We start from the raw sequence: 20196 nt of genomic DNA on the forward strand, positions 1-20196 counted from the left end.
GGCCCAAAGATTTTCCTAAGGATCTTATTTTCAAATACTCTCAATTTATGTTCCTCTTTCAATGTAAGGGACCAAGTTTCACATCCATATAATACTACAGGCAAAATTACTGTTTTGTATATTTTAACTTTTAGTTTCTTAGATATTAAACGAGAAGACAAAAGTTTATGAAGAGAGAAGTAACATGCATTTTTCATATGGGATACAAATATTTGTGTAATCAAAAGTGTATGAAGTGTTTAGTAAGGAATGAGGTCAGTAGCATTCAATTAACACTTCGAGAGATGACCGTGTTTTAGAAGATATTGAAAAAGAGGGTATTATTTGTATTATATTTCTATTTCTTTAATGACCCCCTTAACACACACAAAATAGCTTACCTTTATTTAATGTGAAACGTTTTTTTAAAAAGTCACCTGATAAACCGTGAGCCCCCCTAGAGATCAATTCTAGCTACGGGCCTGGATCTACAACAATCAACATTGGATTATATCGGATGAGATGGAAAGTGGTGCACCAAAACTCATGGTGTAATATGGAATAAGACATACACAGAAATTCGGCCCAAGTGTTTGTCCATGGTGCTTTGCTGGTGCAAGTTATCTCCTCATGCTGCAAGTCAACCCTCACATGCACCTTCAAGGAAGCTGGTTGTTTCCCACACTTCTTCCAGCATTATGGTACGCCCCTCATTAAGCTGCACATGTTCATGCGCATCTGAGTCAGCAATTCCCTGATCATTGGATTCAGTGGTGGGGGCTAGTTGGGTGTCCACCCTGCTCACAGGATTTAAATCCTTTAAACTTCTCTTTTGGAATTATGTAAAATGTCAATTTTATTCAACTCTGGTAAGATATGTGTGACAGTTGCAGGAACACATTATTCTCGTGTGCGACACCATGCGACCTGACATGCTCAACTGGGTTCATATGTACTGAGAATGGCATTAGCAGGTGCATATAGCTGAAAAAGGACACACATTAAGCACGTTCTGTCAGGCGCAGTTCATACCTACTGTAACATATCACATGCAATAACTTGAAAACGATTCAATATATCTTAAAATGGATTTCATCATTCGATTTGGGAGAAAATTTCACAGAATTCTGATATGTCACATGCCCCTAACCCCATTTGAAAAATTTAGTTGAATTCAAGATGGCGGAGAGGTTGTGTAACATGCATCAAAGATGCAGTAGTTGGTCTCCTAGATATTGTACATGTTTCAATTCATGTGCAGTAATATACATAGAAATATATGGGTGGTTAGACACTTTTGAATCACCCTATCACATATTAAAATTGTATAAATCAATTTAAATTTATATGGGACATTAGAGTTCTTTTGGCCTCCCCGATGGCGCAGTGGTAGTGTCGTTGCCTTGTAATCAAGGAGTCCCGGGTTCGATATCCGGTGGAGGCAATGTTACTGACGCTACGGGATTTAAGCATGTCTGTCCTAAGCAAGGAGTATTCAGATCCCACTTTAAACTGTAGGTCCAGTCCCGATTAGCCTTACTGTGCATACAGTGAACTTAAAACACGAAGTCAACAAATCTATTGAGTTCTTGGAATTACCCACACTAATGAACCAAATTATATATTAAAAAAATGTAATAAACAAATAACAAAATTGCCCACTCCAAATCCACAGTTCTTACAGACAGTAATGGAATACTATTTCCTGCAAGTTAACTGTTAGAAACAGTTATTGCATTTTTGTTGGAAAGACACTACTCCATAGTCCAATCTGGGAATATATTCAAGATTACTAATGCTTTTGTTATTTCAGGAAAAAAAATTTAAATGCACCTTTTTCACAAAACTATTTCTGTTTCACACATTATTCCAAAAATTTATTTCTTGTCAACAATATAAAGAGAATTAAAGCTTTTGCAAATAAAAGAGACAAGAAATCTCCATTGGTTTTAATCCTTTCATGGCATTCCAAAATGCACATTATTTCATGTCGTTGTAGGCCTGAAACTTCATTATTACAAACTGTATGACAAATTTCAGACTTTGTGTGGTCTTTACGGCAGATTTATATGCACTGAAAAAGGTCAATATATGCACTATAAATTTTAAAGTGTGCTGAACTTGTGTATTACAATCTATATGTGCTTTACAACTTACATCCCAAGGGGCATGCCACTGCAAACATAATTCCAAGATTTGAAGCAATTTCTACCTATAAACCCATATTTCCTGCATAGTTGGGTAATATAATTGCTCAACATGGATAGTGAAAAAATATTGTATTCTGTCATTGTATTTTTACAAATAAAGACTGTTTACAAAACAGAAAACTAGTTGCCGAGGCTTATTTTAGGTTTGTCCCAAAGAACAGGATACTGCATTGCATTTCACAGTAAAATTACCCGAGGAGCGGCAGATAACATGCCGGGCAGTGAGAATGCATCTGCCGGCATTTAGACCCACAGCTTTACTCTGATCTTGGCACTGGATGCTTCAGTATCCAGATAGCTGGTGTCCAACTTGCATGTGTTTGTGAAGTGTTAAGTTGTAAAGAAGTGTTTTAGATTGTATTGTTTTACTTTACGTATTACTGGTACTTTTCTGCAGTCTAATAATGCCACGGTATATGTACAATTTAAAACAATATTTTTATGTACGTTTCTTACGTCATTATGAATTCTTGTAGGGAAGTTAGAAGGCATTTTGTAGCAGATGTTCCTGTTCCACACAGAGACAGTATTTGAAAACTTGGGTCTGTTCTTGATATGAAGCGAAGGATGAAACGGTGTATGTTTACTGAGGAGAAGCTAGACGACGTTGGAGCATGATTGAACATACTCCTCAAAAAATCCCTGTGGCACTTTGCACAAGAAACAGACATTTCCGTCACGTCTGCGTGGCGAGCTACTAAGCTTTTAAACCTAAAGCTATACATTAAAACAATTGAAAGAAAATATCAAGGGAGAAACAGAAGTAACTCGGTGAAAATTTCCTTAAAAAATGCTGTAAATGTGTGGATGCAGGAGGACAACATTCCCAACAACTCTTGTAACAAGGTACGTGCTCATTTTAATTGTAACTGTCAATGTAATTGTAGGAGCTTATTTCATTAGATAGCTAGCGGTTCCAGTTAACACTGATATTGCATCCAGTTTGCCGGCAGATGCGCTCTTACTGCCCTGCACACTAGCAGTAGCTCCATGGGTGACTTGGTCCCTAAGAACTAAACAATACTTTAATTATTAACAGCTAAACAACACTATAGCACCCTCCATTACATGCAAAATTTTTCAAAGAAATTAATGAAGTTGCACAGGCACCCACAACAAATAGTTTTCTATTCATACTATGGGAATGAGGAACGCGGTAATAGATAATTCAGGTACTCACGTTTTCCGCGAAGCTACGAGGGACATTCCGAAAGTAAGTTTCGTCATTTTTTTTCACAGGAAAGCTGATTACAAAGTGAGAAAACAAATTGCCATAACAAAAGACAATCTTCCTGAATTCACGACGGGAGGAGCGAGAGCAGAGTGTCGAAGATTAGAGATAAGCAGCAGACCGACATGCCCGAGCTCATTCGAGTGCAAACCAATGTGGCACAAATACTTGATGCGGTACGGACGAACGGTGTCATTTTGTTTGATTACCTCACCACAGGGACCGTCAATGCGGCATGCTATTGCCACACACTAAGCAAACTGAAGTCCACCATTCGATGCAAGAGACCAGGGCTCTTGAGTCCGAGGGGTTTTGTTCTTGGATGACAATGCAAGACCCCACACAGCAAGCGTCACTGCAGAAAACATTAGTCGTCTGGGATGGGAGAGATTGAATCACCCGGCCTACATCACCAACCTTGCCCCATCAGACTTCCACCTTTTTCCTGCGTTGAAGTGAAGTCAACACTATCGGGACGTCACTTCGAAAGCAACAGGCTGTGAAGAACTTCCTTAAATCACTGGGCACCGATTTTTACCAGGAGGGTTTCTTGAAATTGATTTCACGGTACAACAAATGTATCAATGTCGGTGGTGACTACATGTGGAAAAATAGCAAAAGATTGTATTTTGTTATGACATTGTATTCTTCCGTTTGTAATAAAGCTTCCCTGTGAAAAGAAATGACAAAACTTACTTTCAGAACGTCCCTCGTATTTTAAGTAATTTTCTATTAATTTCGGTAGCCACAGACAGCATCCTTGTTGGAAAGTAATGACACAACGAATTCCAATGAGGATGGTGGCAGTGGCTACTGAAATTAATAGAAAATTACTTACTTCGCGGAAAACGTGAGTACCTGAAATAGTACTTTAAATAAAAAACAGTCTTGCGCAGACAAAAATTATGGTTGAACTACGCTGTTGCACATGGTTTACAAAGCCCTGAAATTCTGGCCAAACCCAAGACCAAAGGAACAATTTCCTGCTGTAATATTCTTATATGTAGGGAACACATGAACAAAACGTGATAATTATAAAATAATTCAAATAAAAAAGAAAGCCTTATTCTTTTTTTTTTAGTTCCTTATGTATAAATGGTTGTGTTCAGATTAAAAAAAAATTGCCAGAAATTCAAAGAATGAACTAGTATATCCCTGTGACAGAAAAGGACTCTGAACTTTGAAAATGCCATGCTTAGTCCTTAGGGCATGGAAAGAAGGACATGTTGTTTAGGGTGCAATTGTGGCCATGACACTCTGAGAGAAGTTGACAATAATAGTGTATGTAAATTTCCATGTGAACCACAAGAAATTATTCTGGATACCTAAAACATTAAATGTAATATTTAAATGCTGAAAGTAGACTTGACATTAAATAACTGTGTCATTAGTGGTAACCACATCTTTGCCTCTATTCACTGTTGAAGCAATTTTCTCTTCAATCCATTGGTGCAACAAATTTCTAACTACCGACAGCAAGAATGGAGTGGATGCACATAGCCTAAGATTAATTATATTGATTATTATCACAAATGCAGCAGTTTCAAAGCATGATAATATAGAGCGCTTGATAAAGAAATGTCATTTACATGAGTTTATATACTGAAGCAGGGGCAGGGGGGAATAATCTATTTAAGAATGAGCCAGCATCAGAATTATGGAATCAGAGAACTTCACACATCACACACTTTTGTTTACATTTACTTAGCTCTTACAGTGGATGGAGATTAGCCCACACCAGTGTAGTATTTAAGAGAAGGTTCCAGTAAATTCTTTGGAAGCATAAGAATATATACGAGTCTGTATGAAAAGTAATGAGACTGGCAGCACTGTGCACAAACCGGCAATGCTGCTGCCTCCACCTTCACATGGCAGTTAGGTGAACGCTTGCCATTGACTCAGTACAAGTTTCAACTTGCTATAGTTGCTACATGATTCTTGAGAGCGTCTGAAGTTGTATTTGTGAGGTGCATTATGAAAACTGACTGGCAAAAGTTTGACCAACGTTGTGCCATCAAATTTTGTGTAAAGCTTGGCGAATCCACTACTGTGACTTATGAAAAGTTACAAAGGGTTTATGGAGAACATGCACTATCCAGGGCACAACTCCTCTTTAGAAGGCCGAGAACAAGTGGAAGACGAACCTCGTGCGGGAAGACCTTCAACCTCAAAAATGGATGACAATGTGGAAAGAGAGGTCTCTTGTGCCGTCAGATCTTTGATTGACGGTGAGAATGATCAGTAGTGAGTTAAATTTGAATGTGTTTACGGTCCATCAAATTTTAACAAGATTTAGACATGAGAAAAGTGTGCGCCAAGATTGTTCCAATGCACCATGCCACACGGCAGTCTCCATCAATGAATTTTTGGCAAAAAAATGAGCATTCCTGTGTTTCCTCAGCCCCCCTATTCACCGGATCTCAGTTCCTGTGACTTATTTTCATTTACCTTGCTCAAAAACCACTTGAAAGGGCGCCATTTTGATACTTTGGATAATATCCAGAAGAGCGTAATCAACGATTTGAATAGTATTCCAGCAGAAGCCTTCCAGCACTGCTACAAACAATGGAAACAACGCCTCCATCGCTGTGTATCTGCCCAAGGGAACTATTTTGAAGGGGATAACCTTGATTTGTAAAAAGAATAAAATTCATCGTTTACAGAAAATCAGTCTCATTACTTTTCTAACGGACCTCGTATGTACCAAGCATCCCCCAAAGGATAAACAGATGCAACCAGAAGGGGAAATGTCCCCTTTATCCCTCCCCTCCAAACTAGTACCACTCAATACAGATTTATGAAGATAATGTATCAAAAGTTAACCAACAAATAAAGTCACCCTGCAGCTGTCACTGGCGCCTGGAACTGTGACTCATTCTTTTTGATATCTGTGACTAGTTTTCTTGATCTTTGGTATAACTACAGGGTGGGGCAAAATAATGTTACCACTTATATGGTGTTTCGGTGGGGCAAAATAATGTTACCACTTATATGGTGTTTCTTGTTTCCACTCATATGGTGTTACCCCTGTTTCGTATCAGATAAAATATGGCCACACGATTAGGTATCGAGGAACAAAGGAAGATCGCAGCATGGATGGAAGTGTATCAATCACCCACAGTAGTGAGAAACAAGTTTAGAATGTGGTATAACAAAGACCCCCCTTCCCCCAAGTAGATTAACTATTCAGCGAGTGTATGAAAAATCAGAACAAACTGGTTCGGTGGCAAATAATTACAAAGGGAACAGTGGACGACCCAGAAGTGTGAGAAGTGAGCACAACATCGTAAAGGTGCAAGAAGCCATGTTGAATATCCCGAAAAAGTCACTTTCTCGGTTAAAATGTGAAACAGGAATTTCTCAATGATCTCTTCGACGAATCATGCACCATGATTTTGGATTAAAACCATATCACATCCAAATTGTGCAAGCACTTACTGACACCGATAAAATTGCTCGTGTAAAAATGGCAGAACTGTTAGTGGAAATGAAAAGAATCGATCCATCTGTGCTGTTTTTCTTCTCCGACGAGGCAACATTTCATGTGAGTGGTCACGTTAACAAACACAACTGTGTGATTTGGGCTACTGAACATCCACATGTAGTGAGGGAACACATACGGGACTCCCCGAACATAAACGTTGGTGTGGTGTTTCAAAGTTGGGAATAGTGGGCCCTATTTTTTTAACACTGCAAAGGTCACTCGCGCCTACGATTTGGCTATGTTAACTCATTACATGGTAAACAACCTTCCATTAGCCATGCAGATGTTCGTGGTTACCTCGACAGGACATTTGGTCAACGATGGATTGGTCGGCGTGGTCCACTAACATGGCCGGCAAGATCACCAGACCTCAGACCGTGCGATTTCTGGTTATGGGGGATGGTAAAGGAGCTTGTTTACACAACAAAACCGTGGAACATACAAGACCTTAAACAAAGAATTCCGACAGTGATACGCTCTATACTGCAAGACACGTTTTCAAGGGTCATAGACTCAATGGTTGACAGAATGCTCAAATGTATTCACATTTCTGGTTCACAGGTTGAAGGGGTATATTAAATGTGTGTTTCCCTTTCGGTGGTAACATTTTTTTGCCCCACCCTGTATAGTTTCTAGTTATTGGATGCCCTTAACCCAGCTAGGGTGATATAGTTTATTCTTGACACAAAGGACAATAAAATGGAAGAGGCATACTTGATATAAACGACTGCATTAAATTACTTCCAATCAGGGTGGTATTTGTAGGGGGATGGGGGGAGTTCCCCCCTCTGCTTGATAAATTTTATCCATGGGGGAAATGTTATATGGCATAAAGTCATTATCTCATGCTGTCCCTAGACAGTCAGTAGAATTTCCCCCCACTGAAAATTTCTTAAATACCACACTGCTTCCAATATATGCAAATAAGATGCACATTAAGCTTAAGGCGAAGAGGGACAATTTCCCCTAGGTCTTTCTCGCTGGGGCAGCTGCTGATCACTGTTGCCAACATCGCTCTTTTGGAGCCAGATCTGGCTCTTTCGTGCACTCGTTTGACTGTGAACTGTGGCACCTGCCCTCTGCCCCACTATGATGCCACCACTGGCTCCGGCCCATAAATACCAACTTTTGCCATGAGTGTACATTTTGCACATGACGTGATATTCGTATAGTTATAGGCTGCGTCACCCACCTCTTCTTTCCCCCCCATGTATTTTTATATATAGCGCTGTGGCTAAGATGAAGATGACAATTTTGTTATCCGTGAACCCTTTATTTTCGATTTTATATTAACATCATTGGATTATTGAGATGGGTGATGCCGCCAAATCTAGGTGGTGAAAACTAAGAATAAATTGCCATCACTTTAAAGCTAACGGTAATAGCAGCACCCCCACCCCTCTGACAACTAAAATTACCCTAGTAGGCACTTTATGCAGCTTTCCTTAATCTAGCTCCTTGAAAGTCCTGTTTAGCTATATTAATGGTGAAATTTAGATCTATTATGCACATCAGGTTTGGTAACACTGCCAGGATGGCCGTAGGAGGCAAGGAGAAATGCACTAGGCTTATGGGACCATTATTTTATTCGTTCTCTCAGGAATATCAAACATCCAATGACATAGAAAAGTACATGGACGGAAAAAGGACACGTTGAACTATGTCATAGTAGTAGGAAAAGTCGAAACTCCCATTTGATGAGCCGTAACTTGAAGTTGAAATTGATGTCCCATAAGGAATACATGGGATTCGGTAAATACTAATTCATCATATTTTTAAAAAATCGTATAAGGCTTAATAATCAACTTAGGAAACCGCTTCCACTTGCCACATGGGGAGAAATTCATACTCTTCATTTCTGGCGGAGATCTTTTTAGTAGCATTGCTCATTCCGACGATATTGGAATAAATGCATGCCTGGTGCGTAATTGTCCCTCTTCACCTTAAATATGCATTTATATGCATTCCCAATATAGTTAAATCAATGAATCCATTGAAAGCATAAGAAATCCTCCCCCTCCAATGCAAAATCCGTCCCCTATCTCATATAATGTCCCTCCCAAAACATATTATGATTTTATATGGTCAAGTGGCACCTCCAGACTGATTTCAGGTGAAATGGCTCAGATCTCTTTATTTCGTCATCATGCTGGGAAACCGGCACTAGTTAGTTAGGCACTAAGACTTCTTACAAGGGACTCCTGGCATGATAGGTGATGCCATCTATCTTGGAACACATGCATTTCCAGACATATATTCATGTGGGTTTTTCTGTTTCCTGTCCTCTCAGGAATCACTTCCTGAAGTTTGTCCCCATTGCTCTGAATCACCCTGTATACACATACAACTAAATGTTACAGCCGTCTTCTAAAAAACAAATAAGAAATAAAGAAACTTACAGATTCAGCTGCTGGTGAACCTTCTGTGACAATGTTGACCCTCGCTATTGGTTCAAGAGAAGGGGAAACATCCCTCATCTCCACATCTGTAGATGTTCCAATGCCTGCCCTCTGCTGGGCATGTAGTGCATGAAGGCCCTGCTCAATCTCCTTCATGATAGTTTTGTGGTCATTTTGGAGGCCTGCAAAATAAAAATTGACTTTCCTACACATTGTTCCAACAATGAAAGGAACTGGCCATGGTTCTATATACATATACATTTCTACATTTGAAGCTTTCTGGTCGTATTTAAAAAATTTGCAACAACTGGCTGCCACCTTTCAACTATAACTTTGCGTGGAAAATTTATTTGATTAATTAACTAACTAACTAACTCTCTAGCCTTCTTAAACCCGAAGGTTCATGGCTGCAGCAACACAGGCCTTCCATATTTCCCTACCTTGAGCAAGTTCTATATACTCTTTTCCATCCCTACCGATTTCCTTTAGGTCCATCTCAACGTTGTCCCTCAATCTTCGTCTTGGCCTTCCTACAGGTCTCTTACCATCAGGTTTCCCAACAACAATCCTGTAAACTCCTCTTTCCTCTCCCATTCGTGCCACATGGCCTGCCCACCTAAGTCTTCTTGATTTAATTATTCTAATAATATCTGGACATGAATACAAATTATGTAGTTCTAAATTATGTAACCTTCTCCACTCACCTGTCTCCTCATCCCTTTTAGATCCAACGATTTTCCTAAGGATCTTATTTTCAAATACTCTCAATTTATGTTCCTCTTTCAATGTAAGGGACCAAGTTTCACATCCATATAATACTACAGGCAAAATTACTGGTTTGTATAATTTGACTTTTAGTTTCTTAGATATTAAACGAGAAGACAAAAGTTTATGAAGAATTAAGTAACATGCATTTCCTGAATTAAGCCTACTTTTTATTTCCTCTTTAATATAATTTTCATTTGTTAATATTACTCCTAAGTATTTGAATTTGGAAACTGGTTCAAACGAGTTGTTATCAATAATTAGATTTGGATTATTACCTAACACTTGGTTTTGGCCTGTAAGCATATATTTAGTTTTCTCCTTGTTAACTTCCAAACCTATCTCTTTAGCAGTTTTGAAAAATATTTTAGCATTATTCTTAATTGTATTCACATCATCCCCCAGTAAGTCTACATCATCTGCATATGCTAACAACTGAGTCACACCATTTAATTTTAGTCCTTCTTTAGTTTCTTTTACCTTCCTAACAGCATATTCTAAGGCAAAATTAACCCATCATGAATTGTAAATTTGTCAGACATATTAATACCCACACGAATTTTACTTTCTGTTTCACTGGTGTTTATTTGATTAATTAATTAATTTATTTATTTATTTTATTTATTTATTGAGAAAATTTCAGATACAGCACATAGCCATTTTACACTGAAATCAGTAACAATGAAAAGAACAAAAATAAGACAAAATATTAATATAAATAAGTCAAGATAGCACAATTAAATATTATTTAGCAACATATGTTCTGATGGTTGACCGAAAGGTCTACTCTGTGGAAAATACATCAGCACTTGATGGGAGGCCGTTATATTGAGTGGGAAGTCTGTGGAAGAACGATCTTTTTTGAATTTCCAGTCTAGGCTTTTTTGTGTAAAATAGATTTGTGTTCGTGTTGAGCGCATAGTCACTCGAAAGTGGACTTCCTGGAGGAGCGTGTTGCAACGGATTTTGCCATTAACAATTTTGTAAAGATACCTAAAATCATTCAGTAAACGGCGATGATAGGGAGTCTGTAGGTTTAGAAAGGACAAGAGATGTGGTGTTGGAAAGTTGCGTAATGATGGAACCCTGTAACGAACTATAGCCAGGAAAAGGTTAAGAACAGAATCGATTCTGGAGAGCTGAGTGCGACATGCCATGGACCAGACGGGAGACCAGTATTCTATTATTGGGGAGATGAATGATTTGAAGCACAAGGTGAGGGCTGAGATGTCACTAATTTCGGTGAAACGATACAGTAAACCTAAGAGGCACATAGCCTTTTTTGTTGTGCCTGTAATACATTCTTCAAATGTGAGTTTTTGGTCGAAAACAATGCCTAGGTCTTTATGAGACGGAGATGGAGTAAGATGACTTTAACAGGTTCTTTTTGAGAGAGATGGTGAGAGTAGTACATTTTTCAGGATTTAAAGTAAGTTTCCATGTCAGGCACCATGAAAAAAACGTTATGTCATTCTGGAGAAGATGAGCATCATTGGAAGTGGAGATTTCTCTGAAAATCTTATAGACATCTGCGAAAAGAAGGTAATTACTAGAGGCGGCTATGAGATGGTCGGTAAGGTCATCGACGAATAATATGAACAAGAGGGGTCCTAGAACACTGCCCTGTGGTACTCCAGAAAGGACGGGAAGAAAGTTAGATAGAGTTCCTGGAAGGACTACACGTTGTTGGCGGTCGCAAAGGTAATCTGTGAGCAAGTTAAGAAAGTTACCATGAATGTTGAATCTATTGCATAATTTATGAATCAAAAGACGATGACTGACAGTATCGAAAGCTTTGGCTAGATCAAAATATATAACGTCCAGTTGCGAATTGTTTGAAATACATTTCATAGCATGTGAGAGAAAAACGGACAGGTTCATAAGACAGGAACTACCAGAAAGAAAACCATGTTGATTTGAGCTAAGGTACGGAGAAACAAATTTATATAGCCTGTCTTTGATGATTTTTTCACAAATGATGGACAGAGGAGAGAGTAACGAGATTGGCCTATAGGAAGAAGCAAGGTTTTTGTTGCCATTTTTGTGAATGGGAGTGATGTTAGCTTGCTTCCAAGCGTGAGGAAAGACGCCCTCCGAGAAACATCTATTCAGAAGAATGCAGAGGGGATACGAAAGGGATTCCCCAGTTTTCTTCAGGAACATGGTGTTGATATTGTCCGGTGCTAGGGCACGGTGAGCTGGGAGAGACGACAATAGACTTTTCACTTCATCGGTTGTAGTGGCAAGCTTTGTTAGAGAGGAAGAACAGACTGATCTTACGTTTGGAAACATTGCAAGGGGGGCAGGCGGACAGAAGTTACCGTGGAAATAAGCATTTAAGAGTTCAGCCCTTCGGTCACCTTTCGCACTTTCACTTTTGTGTGTAATTTCAAGAGGAATTCTGCTGTTGTTTCTTCTCGAGTTTATTAGACTGAAGAAGTTCTTTGGATTTTCCTGGATTGTTGCATTGATACTGTTTATGTATTCTTTGTATTTGTTTCGGAGAAGGAACTTTGAGTGCCATCGAAGAACAGCGAAAGTATTGTAAGTGTGTTCACTCGGGAAGTCCTTCTAAACTTGCCAGGTTCGATTCTTGTTAGCCAGTACAGCGTGCACTTCGGAGTCGAACCAACTTGGAAATCGGCGAGATGCTATTCTTTCCGAAGGAACAAGGTCGTTCACCGTTGCATGAATGGCAGCTGTAAATAGCTCACCTGTGTCGTCGACTGTCCCATCTTCCAAACGCCCCCAGGGGAAGCATTCGAGGGTACGTCTTATCTCCTCCCACGGTGCTCGGTTCCATAGGTGGTGCTTCTTCTGGATCGAGGGGCGATGACATCTTTTAGAAGGTGGGGGGATGGAAATGGACACGTCGAAACTATCGTGGTCAGAACTGAGGAGGTTCTTATGCGGCGTAATGTTTATATTGTTCAATGTGGACACAACATAATCTAGATTACTGTCCTTCCTGGTGTTGAATAAATTATGCTGCCTTAGCTTTAAACCAGAAATGAAAGTTTCGATGAACCATAGGTCATTTGCACACTTCGCGATTCTATGACCAGGGTCTTGCCACTCAATAGACAGGTTGAAGTCTTCGAAAAGTGCAACATCCCCCAAGGCGATTGCTGCAAGCAACGAATCACGACATTCTTCCAGAAGGTACAGTGGATTATTTTTATTCGGTCTATAGTACGAACCAAGGACAAGATTATTTGCATTGGATACTGAAACCTCAACCCACAGTAATTCACAGTTCCGCTTTAGGTCATTGCGTACTTTACTGGGCCATTTTGTGCTAACACATATCATTACACCACCACCGCGAGTCGCGCGATCTTTTCTATATATGTTAAAATGGCTTGCGAATGGTAGTTCACTGTCACTAACATTTTCAGTTAACCACGTTTCCGTAAATATCAAGCAATCGTATGTCATTAGTTCACACGCAAAAGCAGCACAGTCAGAAAGCTTGTTCTTAATGCTCTGTGTATTTTGGTAATACACAGAGAAATTTGCCAACGTTTTCACAGGTCCCGGATTCACTTGTATGTCCCCACAGATTAAAGCCATGCATAGGAAGTGAAAGTACCGGGCTGGGGTTCCCTTACCTGCCGAGCGCTGCTCCCTGCTGCTGGGTGAACAAAACCTCATCATCATCAGCGGCGTATACTCTGGGTCATCTAGGTAATCGGAGATGACCCAGCTATAATTTTTAAAAAAGTTGCTTTTCATTTCTTCGCAATATTCTTTCCGACCAACCTTTCATTCATACATTTCTTTCCTTCCAGCGTGCAAATATTTTCCACCGTTTCACGCGGAATATCCGAGAGCCTTTCTCCAGCTGGTGGACTCTTCTCAACAGGGTGAGATTCCACCGGCTCCCTTCAAATCCCTTGGCGGGGAGGGAGAGGAAAGGGAACGGTTTCTCAGGCACGGTGACAGATAACCTCCTTCTGGAGAGAGTGGCCAGTTGCACTCTTCACCCCAGAGCCTTTGCCCTTCCCTTGGCTGGCACCCTCTTCTGCCATTCTTCCCCGATGGCCTTTGTACCATAGGAGCTGCATTGTTTACAACACTGAAATTTCTTAGGGACAGGAATTCTGGGTTCACACATTACGTACTGAAAAGGGAAGTAGGAAAAATACATCTGGAAGTGTGCGAGAAACAGAGAAATCTGAACAACACTTGCGAACCAACTCTATGTTAATTCTCATTTTACATTTGCTTCTGTCTTCCTGATATCTATTATATGAACAGAATTTGCAAAACTGGGCAGCTTAAATATCGAAGATCAAGGTAATTAAATAAATTAACATTTAAACTAGATATTCAAGAAATTACACCGACCTCCATGGCAGAGTGGTTAGCACAACTCTATACGATGCCAGAACTCCAAGGTTCGAATACCAGCCTGGGCATGGGTGCTCTTTGAAAATGTCCCTAATTTCATATCACTCATCGTGACTAGCCAAAAGTGGCAGAATTTAATCAATGAAGTAATTAAACTATTTATATGCTTATTTTTTTTCCATTTTTATATTTTAAAATGCATGATTAATTTCTCTTTGTAACCTTCAAAACCAGTGAGAGTACTTCTTTCAGGGAAATGAATAATATTTGAAAGGGAAAGCTATCAGAAATATATATATTAGTTAATTTACATTGCTTTTCTCCCCTCTTTAGATTAATTTTAGCTGCTCATGGCCGCCGAGCGCTAGAACACGTTCAAATCGCGTCCCGCTAACTCATACATTTATAATCATATGTAGCAGCTATAGAGTTCTATTTGGTGCATTACAAGTAGTGTGAAGTGTAAGTGCAGCGGTTCGGACTGAAAAATATCAAGGAAGTGCCAGCTTTGTGGTTCTTGTGGAATATTATTGAAGCGAAAACTCCCACAACGCCATGGCTCCTGGATCGCGCAGAGGCAGCAGCGGCACTACGGCAGTCAAATCACCGTCTGGCAATGCAGGTAAGGGTGAACTTATGCAGCAGATATGCGACGAGGTAAAGCGGGCAGTGCAAACACCTGAAGTGTCGAAAGTAATTGTTGACGCGATAATTGAATCGGTGACGAAAATCGTGGTGGAAAGGCTTGAGAATTCGCTGAAATTCAACAGCGACATGTTCGAAGACCTACGCAAGGAGCTCCGCAGCAAAGATGATGAGATACAGGAGCTGCACGAAAACATTCACGAGTTAGAACAATACCAGAGACGTAACAGTGTCCGTATATTCGGGATCCCTGAGAAGAAAGATGAAAACACGGACAATATTGCACTTTCGCTTTTTGAAGAACAGCTGGGCCAAAAATTAAAGCAGGAAGATATTTGTCGCTCGCACCGTGTTGGACAAAACCGCCCCGGAACAACAAGACCCATAATCGTGAAATTCACGAGCTACAGATCACGGTCGGCAGTCTTCAGGAAGAAAAGCAAACTGAAGAACTCGGGCATTGTAATCAGGGAGGACCTGTGCATGGCAAGACTGCAACTTCTACGTCAAGCCATCCAAAAGTTCGATACCAAGAATGTATACACCCAAGATGGAAAAATTGTGGTCGTCGTGGATGGCAAGAAGAACTATATCACGAGAGAGGCACAGCTCCGGGGACTCTAGAATAGGAATGATCATTCAAAATCCAGTGCATAAGTTGTCCTCCCCCGAACTACACTGTGTTGTTAAAATGAAGCACCAGACATAGACTGGGACGCGATGCATTATGTGATACTTACCTGGGACACAAGTATCCTCATTTTATTTAATATATTTAATTTCATTCTTCTTTTAAGTTTATTTTATATTATTATTTTTTACTACTATTTTTCATTATTTTTTTAATCTTTATGAAATGTATATCACAGTTGATATTTTTCTGTTAAATGCAATCAACTTTATAGATTTTGTGGAAAATATGTGCACAGGTAAAGATTTTATTTTGCTTCTGGTCGTCAGAATTCACGGGGTATATGTTAAACTTTCAAATGTTGCCACTCCTGGGTGAACCTCCTCTAACGGAACAGTGCATTTCATCGCCCTCAACCCCCGCTGCAGTGGCAAACGGGGGGACAGACCTTTGCTTTCTTCCAAGAAAATCGCCCCCGGCCAACGCGACCACTGCTGCCTCCCCCCGCCCTCCCTCCTCTTTCACTATTGCACATGTAAACATTCGCTCCCTGATGCCCAAACTGGACGAAGTACGTCACACCGTAAAGGAAATGAACGTGGACGCCCTTTTAGTTACCGAAACGTGGCTCAAAGGACACATTGATGACAAAACCATAAATATCCCTGGGTTTTCAGTTTTGCGAAAAGACCGAAAACACAAAAATGCAGGCGGGCTTTTATTATATGTACGGTCTGAACTGCAAGCTGAAGAGATTTCATATATTTCGGAAGAACAAACAAATATTGAACATATAATAGTAAAAATTCGTTTAAAGAAAGAAACAGTTGGGATCTGTGGGATTTACAGACCCGGAGATATACCCTATTCTAAGCTATCAATCCTAGAAGATATTATATCAGATATTAACCATAAAGTCCATCATCTAGTGGTATTAGGCGACTTTAATGTAGATTTCTTGAAACCAAACGAACCCGACACTTCCTATCTTCAATCACTTGTTAATCAGTTTAACCTCACTCAAATCTTAACTGAACCAACGCGAATTACCGCCGCTACTAGAACGCTCATTGATCCAATATTTGTAAATAATGTAAGTGATATTATCAATTCTGGTGTTACGGTACCAGTCAGTAATTCTGATCACTCTTTAGCGTATCTCTCTTTACGTTACGGGAAATCACAAAGTAAGGGCAAAACGATCACATACAGGGACTACAGTGCGATAGTGAAGGATGCTCTGAAGGAAGATCTAGAGAGCATCGACTGGAATCCTCTGATGCACTACGAAAACATTGACGACAAGGTGCGTTTCTTTACGGAGAAACTGATTAAAGTGTTTGGTAAACACGCCCCTCTGAAAACAGTTCGTGCAACAAAAAGAAAAGTACCCTGGATTACAGATAATGTTAAATTAATTATGAGGTTACGCGACAACATGCTGTTAAAATTTAAACGAACAAATAATCCTGCCCATTGGAATGAATATAAGAGATTGCGTAACTTCGCTACTTCAGTCGTAAGACAAGAAAAAAAGGCATATTTTGAATACATCATTAATTCATCCAACGACTCGAAACACATTTGGCAACACCTGCGAAGCTTGGGATATGGCAGGAAAAACAAAATGGAGAGCCTTCCACCCGCACTAAATGACGCAAACGCACTGAACAACCATTTCGTCAACGTATCGTCCAAAATGGAAATTAATGAAGAGCTAGTCTCGCAGCAATGTGAGAAATGTTACGCCAGCAGTTTCGACCACGGTGCAGAGGCGTTCAGTTTCTGCGAGGTGGATGGTTCTCGCGTCAGGAAAGCGATATACGAAATCCAATCAAATGCATCTGGATCCGATGACATATCAATAAAAATGTTAAAGCTCTCTCTTCATCATATCCTCCCACCGCTCACGCACATAATCAACTACTCACTCTCCACGGGCAGTTTCCCTGATTCTTGGAAGGAGGCAACGGTAATTCCCATCCCTAAAAAACAGAACCCGGTTTCTGTGAATGACTTGCGGCCCATCAGCATTCTGCCGGTGCTTTCAAAAATCATCGAAAAAATTGCAAATGATCAAATTCGAAAGCATATTGACAAACTTCATATCCTTCCCCGGCAGCAATCCGGTTTTCGCCCTCACCATAGCACACAAACGGCGCTCTTAAAAGTAACCGACGACATTTTTAAATCGATGGATCAATCTAACGTAACGCTACTGGTGTTGCTCGACATTAGCAAGGCCTTTGACACTATACCGCATAAGCTCCTTCTGGCCAAGCTTCATTATTATAAATTCTCGCCGACTGCACTTAAATGGTTCGAAAATTATCTTAGCAGGAGAAAACAGCGGGTTAAGACAGCGGAGCTATCTTTTCCACTTCAGGTACGAGCTGGGGTGCCTCAGGGCTCGATCCTTGGTCCGCTGCTATTCACGCTCTCGGCCGCTGATTTAGTCAAGTCTGTGAAAATATGCAACGTTCACTGTTATGCTGACGACACTCAATTGTATATATCCACACGCATATCAAAATTGCAGGACGCGGTCACACTTTTAAACCAAGATTTAAAGAACATAAGCGATTGGTGCGCTTCAAATGGGTTAGTAATAAATTCAAACAAATCAATATTTACAATTATCGGAACAGGCAGTCTCTTGAAACATATTAACATCAATGAATGCGAAATAATTCTTCACACACAGCGTATTAAATTTTCTGAAACAGTAAAAAATCTAGGACTGATCATGAACCAGCGGCTCGATTGGTCTGAGCAGGTGATACAACAATGTGGCAAGGCGTATTCGATATTAAAAAGCCTCTATCTTCTGGTAGACTTCCTCTCTCCTAAGATAAAATTAAACCTAGTGCAGTCTCTTATCTTCCCCCTATTTGACTATTGTGACGTCGTTTACGGGCTAAGAATAACAAAAAAGCTTGCAATAAAAATACAGAAAGTTCAAAACGCATGCATTAGATATGTATATAGAACAAAAAAGTGTGAACATATTCTCCCTGTGCTTAATGAGCACGGAATCCTTTCCATGGCACGACGGAGAAAACTGCACTTGTTTTGTACACTGCACAACATAATTAATAGCAAGAGCCCAAACTACCTCTTTTCGAAATTAAACTTCAGAAGCAAAATTCACTCGCATTCAACCAGAAACGCTGCCAGTTTCAGCTTACCTCGTTGCAGAACTTCAGCTTATCAGGCCTCTTTCAGCTACGCAGCACCCAAAGCCTGGAATGCACTACCAAATCTAACCAAAAATCAAAACTTCAGACGTTTTCGCGATATGCTCCGTGAATCACTGATCAACGATCAGAAGCATGGTAAATCAACTTATGAATAATGATAAATACTGTGAGTTGCCAGTTCTTACTATCAACTTTGTCGACTTCAGTTACTTTATTACCTAATTCACTGCCAATATTGTTCCAATGTATATGATTTTATTCCTATTGTATTTTATTGTACTTTCTTGTTCATTTTCTTTGTAATCTTGAATTTTATTTTATTTTAATTTTAATCTGTACTTTTTGGGGTTAGGTGGTAGACCAGCAACAGCTGAACCTCGCCCAGCAATAAAGTCAATTCAATTCAATTCAATTCAATTCAATAGTGATCATGAAGATGAAAGATGTATGAATGTAAAATATATAAAGAACAAACACAATGATTCCAACTTGGAGAACATCTCACATCGCAGGGAATTTAAAGCTGGGAAAGGGGAATTTTCAGCATCCATAGGGAATTTCATTCTGAGTCAAGCAGGAACACAACAGAAGATTGGCGCGAGAAATTGAATGCATGTGGAAGGTGGCTTTGTGTTGTACTTGGTATTCCTATTGGCGATTCGAAAATGTATTACTTGTTTAAGTGTTAGTGGTTTAGTATTCATGCTAGTGCTGTGTTTACTGAAGTTAAAGGCAATGGATATAATTGAGCATTTGTGTGAAAATATTTGGAACGTGATCTTTTCCGGAGAATTTGCAAATTGTTAATGCAGGTAGGCCAGTAGCATCTATTGTACCACAGGTCTGTCTTGAACTTATACTTCCTTGCATACAAACAAAAAACCTGGAATGCACGAGTAACAACTGGGTACTGGGGTAACTTGAATTTTACACTTCCATTAATATTGAGGTTTTTTTATTTCACTAGCACATTCTTTTCATGTTGTATGTTACAGGTTTTTTTATAGGTTTATTATACTTTCTTGTTTTATTATTTGAAATTCTAAACGTAGATTAACTGCAATCACAACAATTAATTGATAGTGGTCTCAATGTAAAATTTGATGTTTCTATTCAGGGTTCCCACATGAACTATAAACTTATTTTCGCAGAGTTTCTAAAATTCCAATTTTTCCTCTCCCCCCCCCCCCCCCAGTTCTAAACAGACAGTATATGTACTATTTTAGATTTATTTTACAATGGCCTCCTCCACATCAGCACATTGGTAATTTTACCAAGCAAGTATATTTATAAATAGGC

At 39.7% G+C, this 20196-nt stretch overlaps 1 protein-coding gene across 2 annotated transcripts in view; it reads right to left on the bottom strand.

Moving 5' to 3' along the window:
• The window catches only part of LOC146000322 (26S proteasome non-ATPase regulatory subunit 9), a 38725-nt gene that overhangs the window by 11727 nt on the left and 6802 nt on the right, over positions 1–20196 (bottom strand). For both annotated transcript variants that reach the window (XM_083137834.1, XM_083137836.1), the window contains exon 3: positions 9304–9485. In XM_083137834.1, the coding sequence (XP_082993960.1) occupies positions 9304–9485 (182 nt within the window). The remainder of the gene's footprint in view (positions 1–9303; positions 9486–20196) is intronic.

The sequence above is a fragment of the Lepisma saccharinum genome, chromosome 16 (assembly GCF_977018435.1).
Source record: "Lepisma saccharinum chromosome 16, izLepSacc3.1, whole genome shotgun sequence".
Lineage (NCBI taxonomy): Eukaryota > Metazoa > Arthropoda > Insecta > Zygentoma > Lepismatidae > Lepisma > Lepisma saccharinum.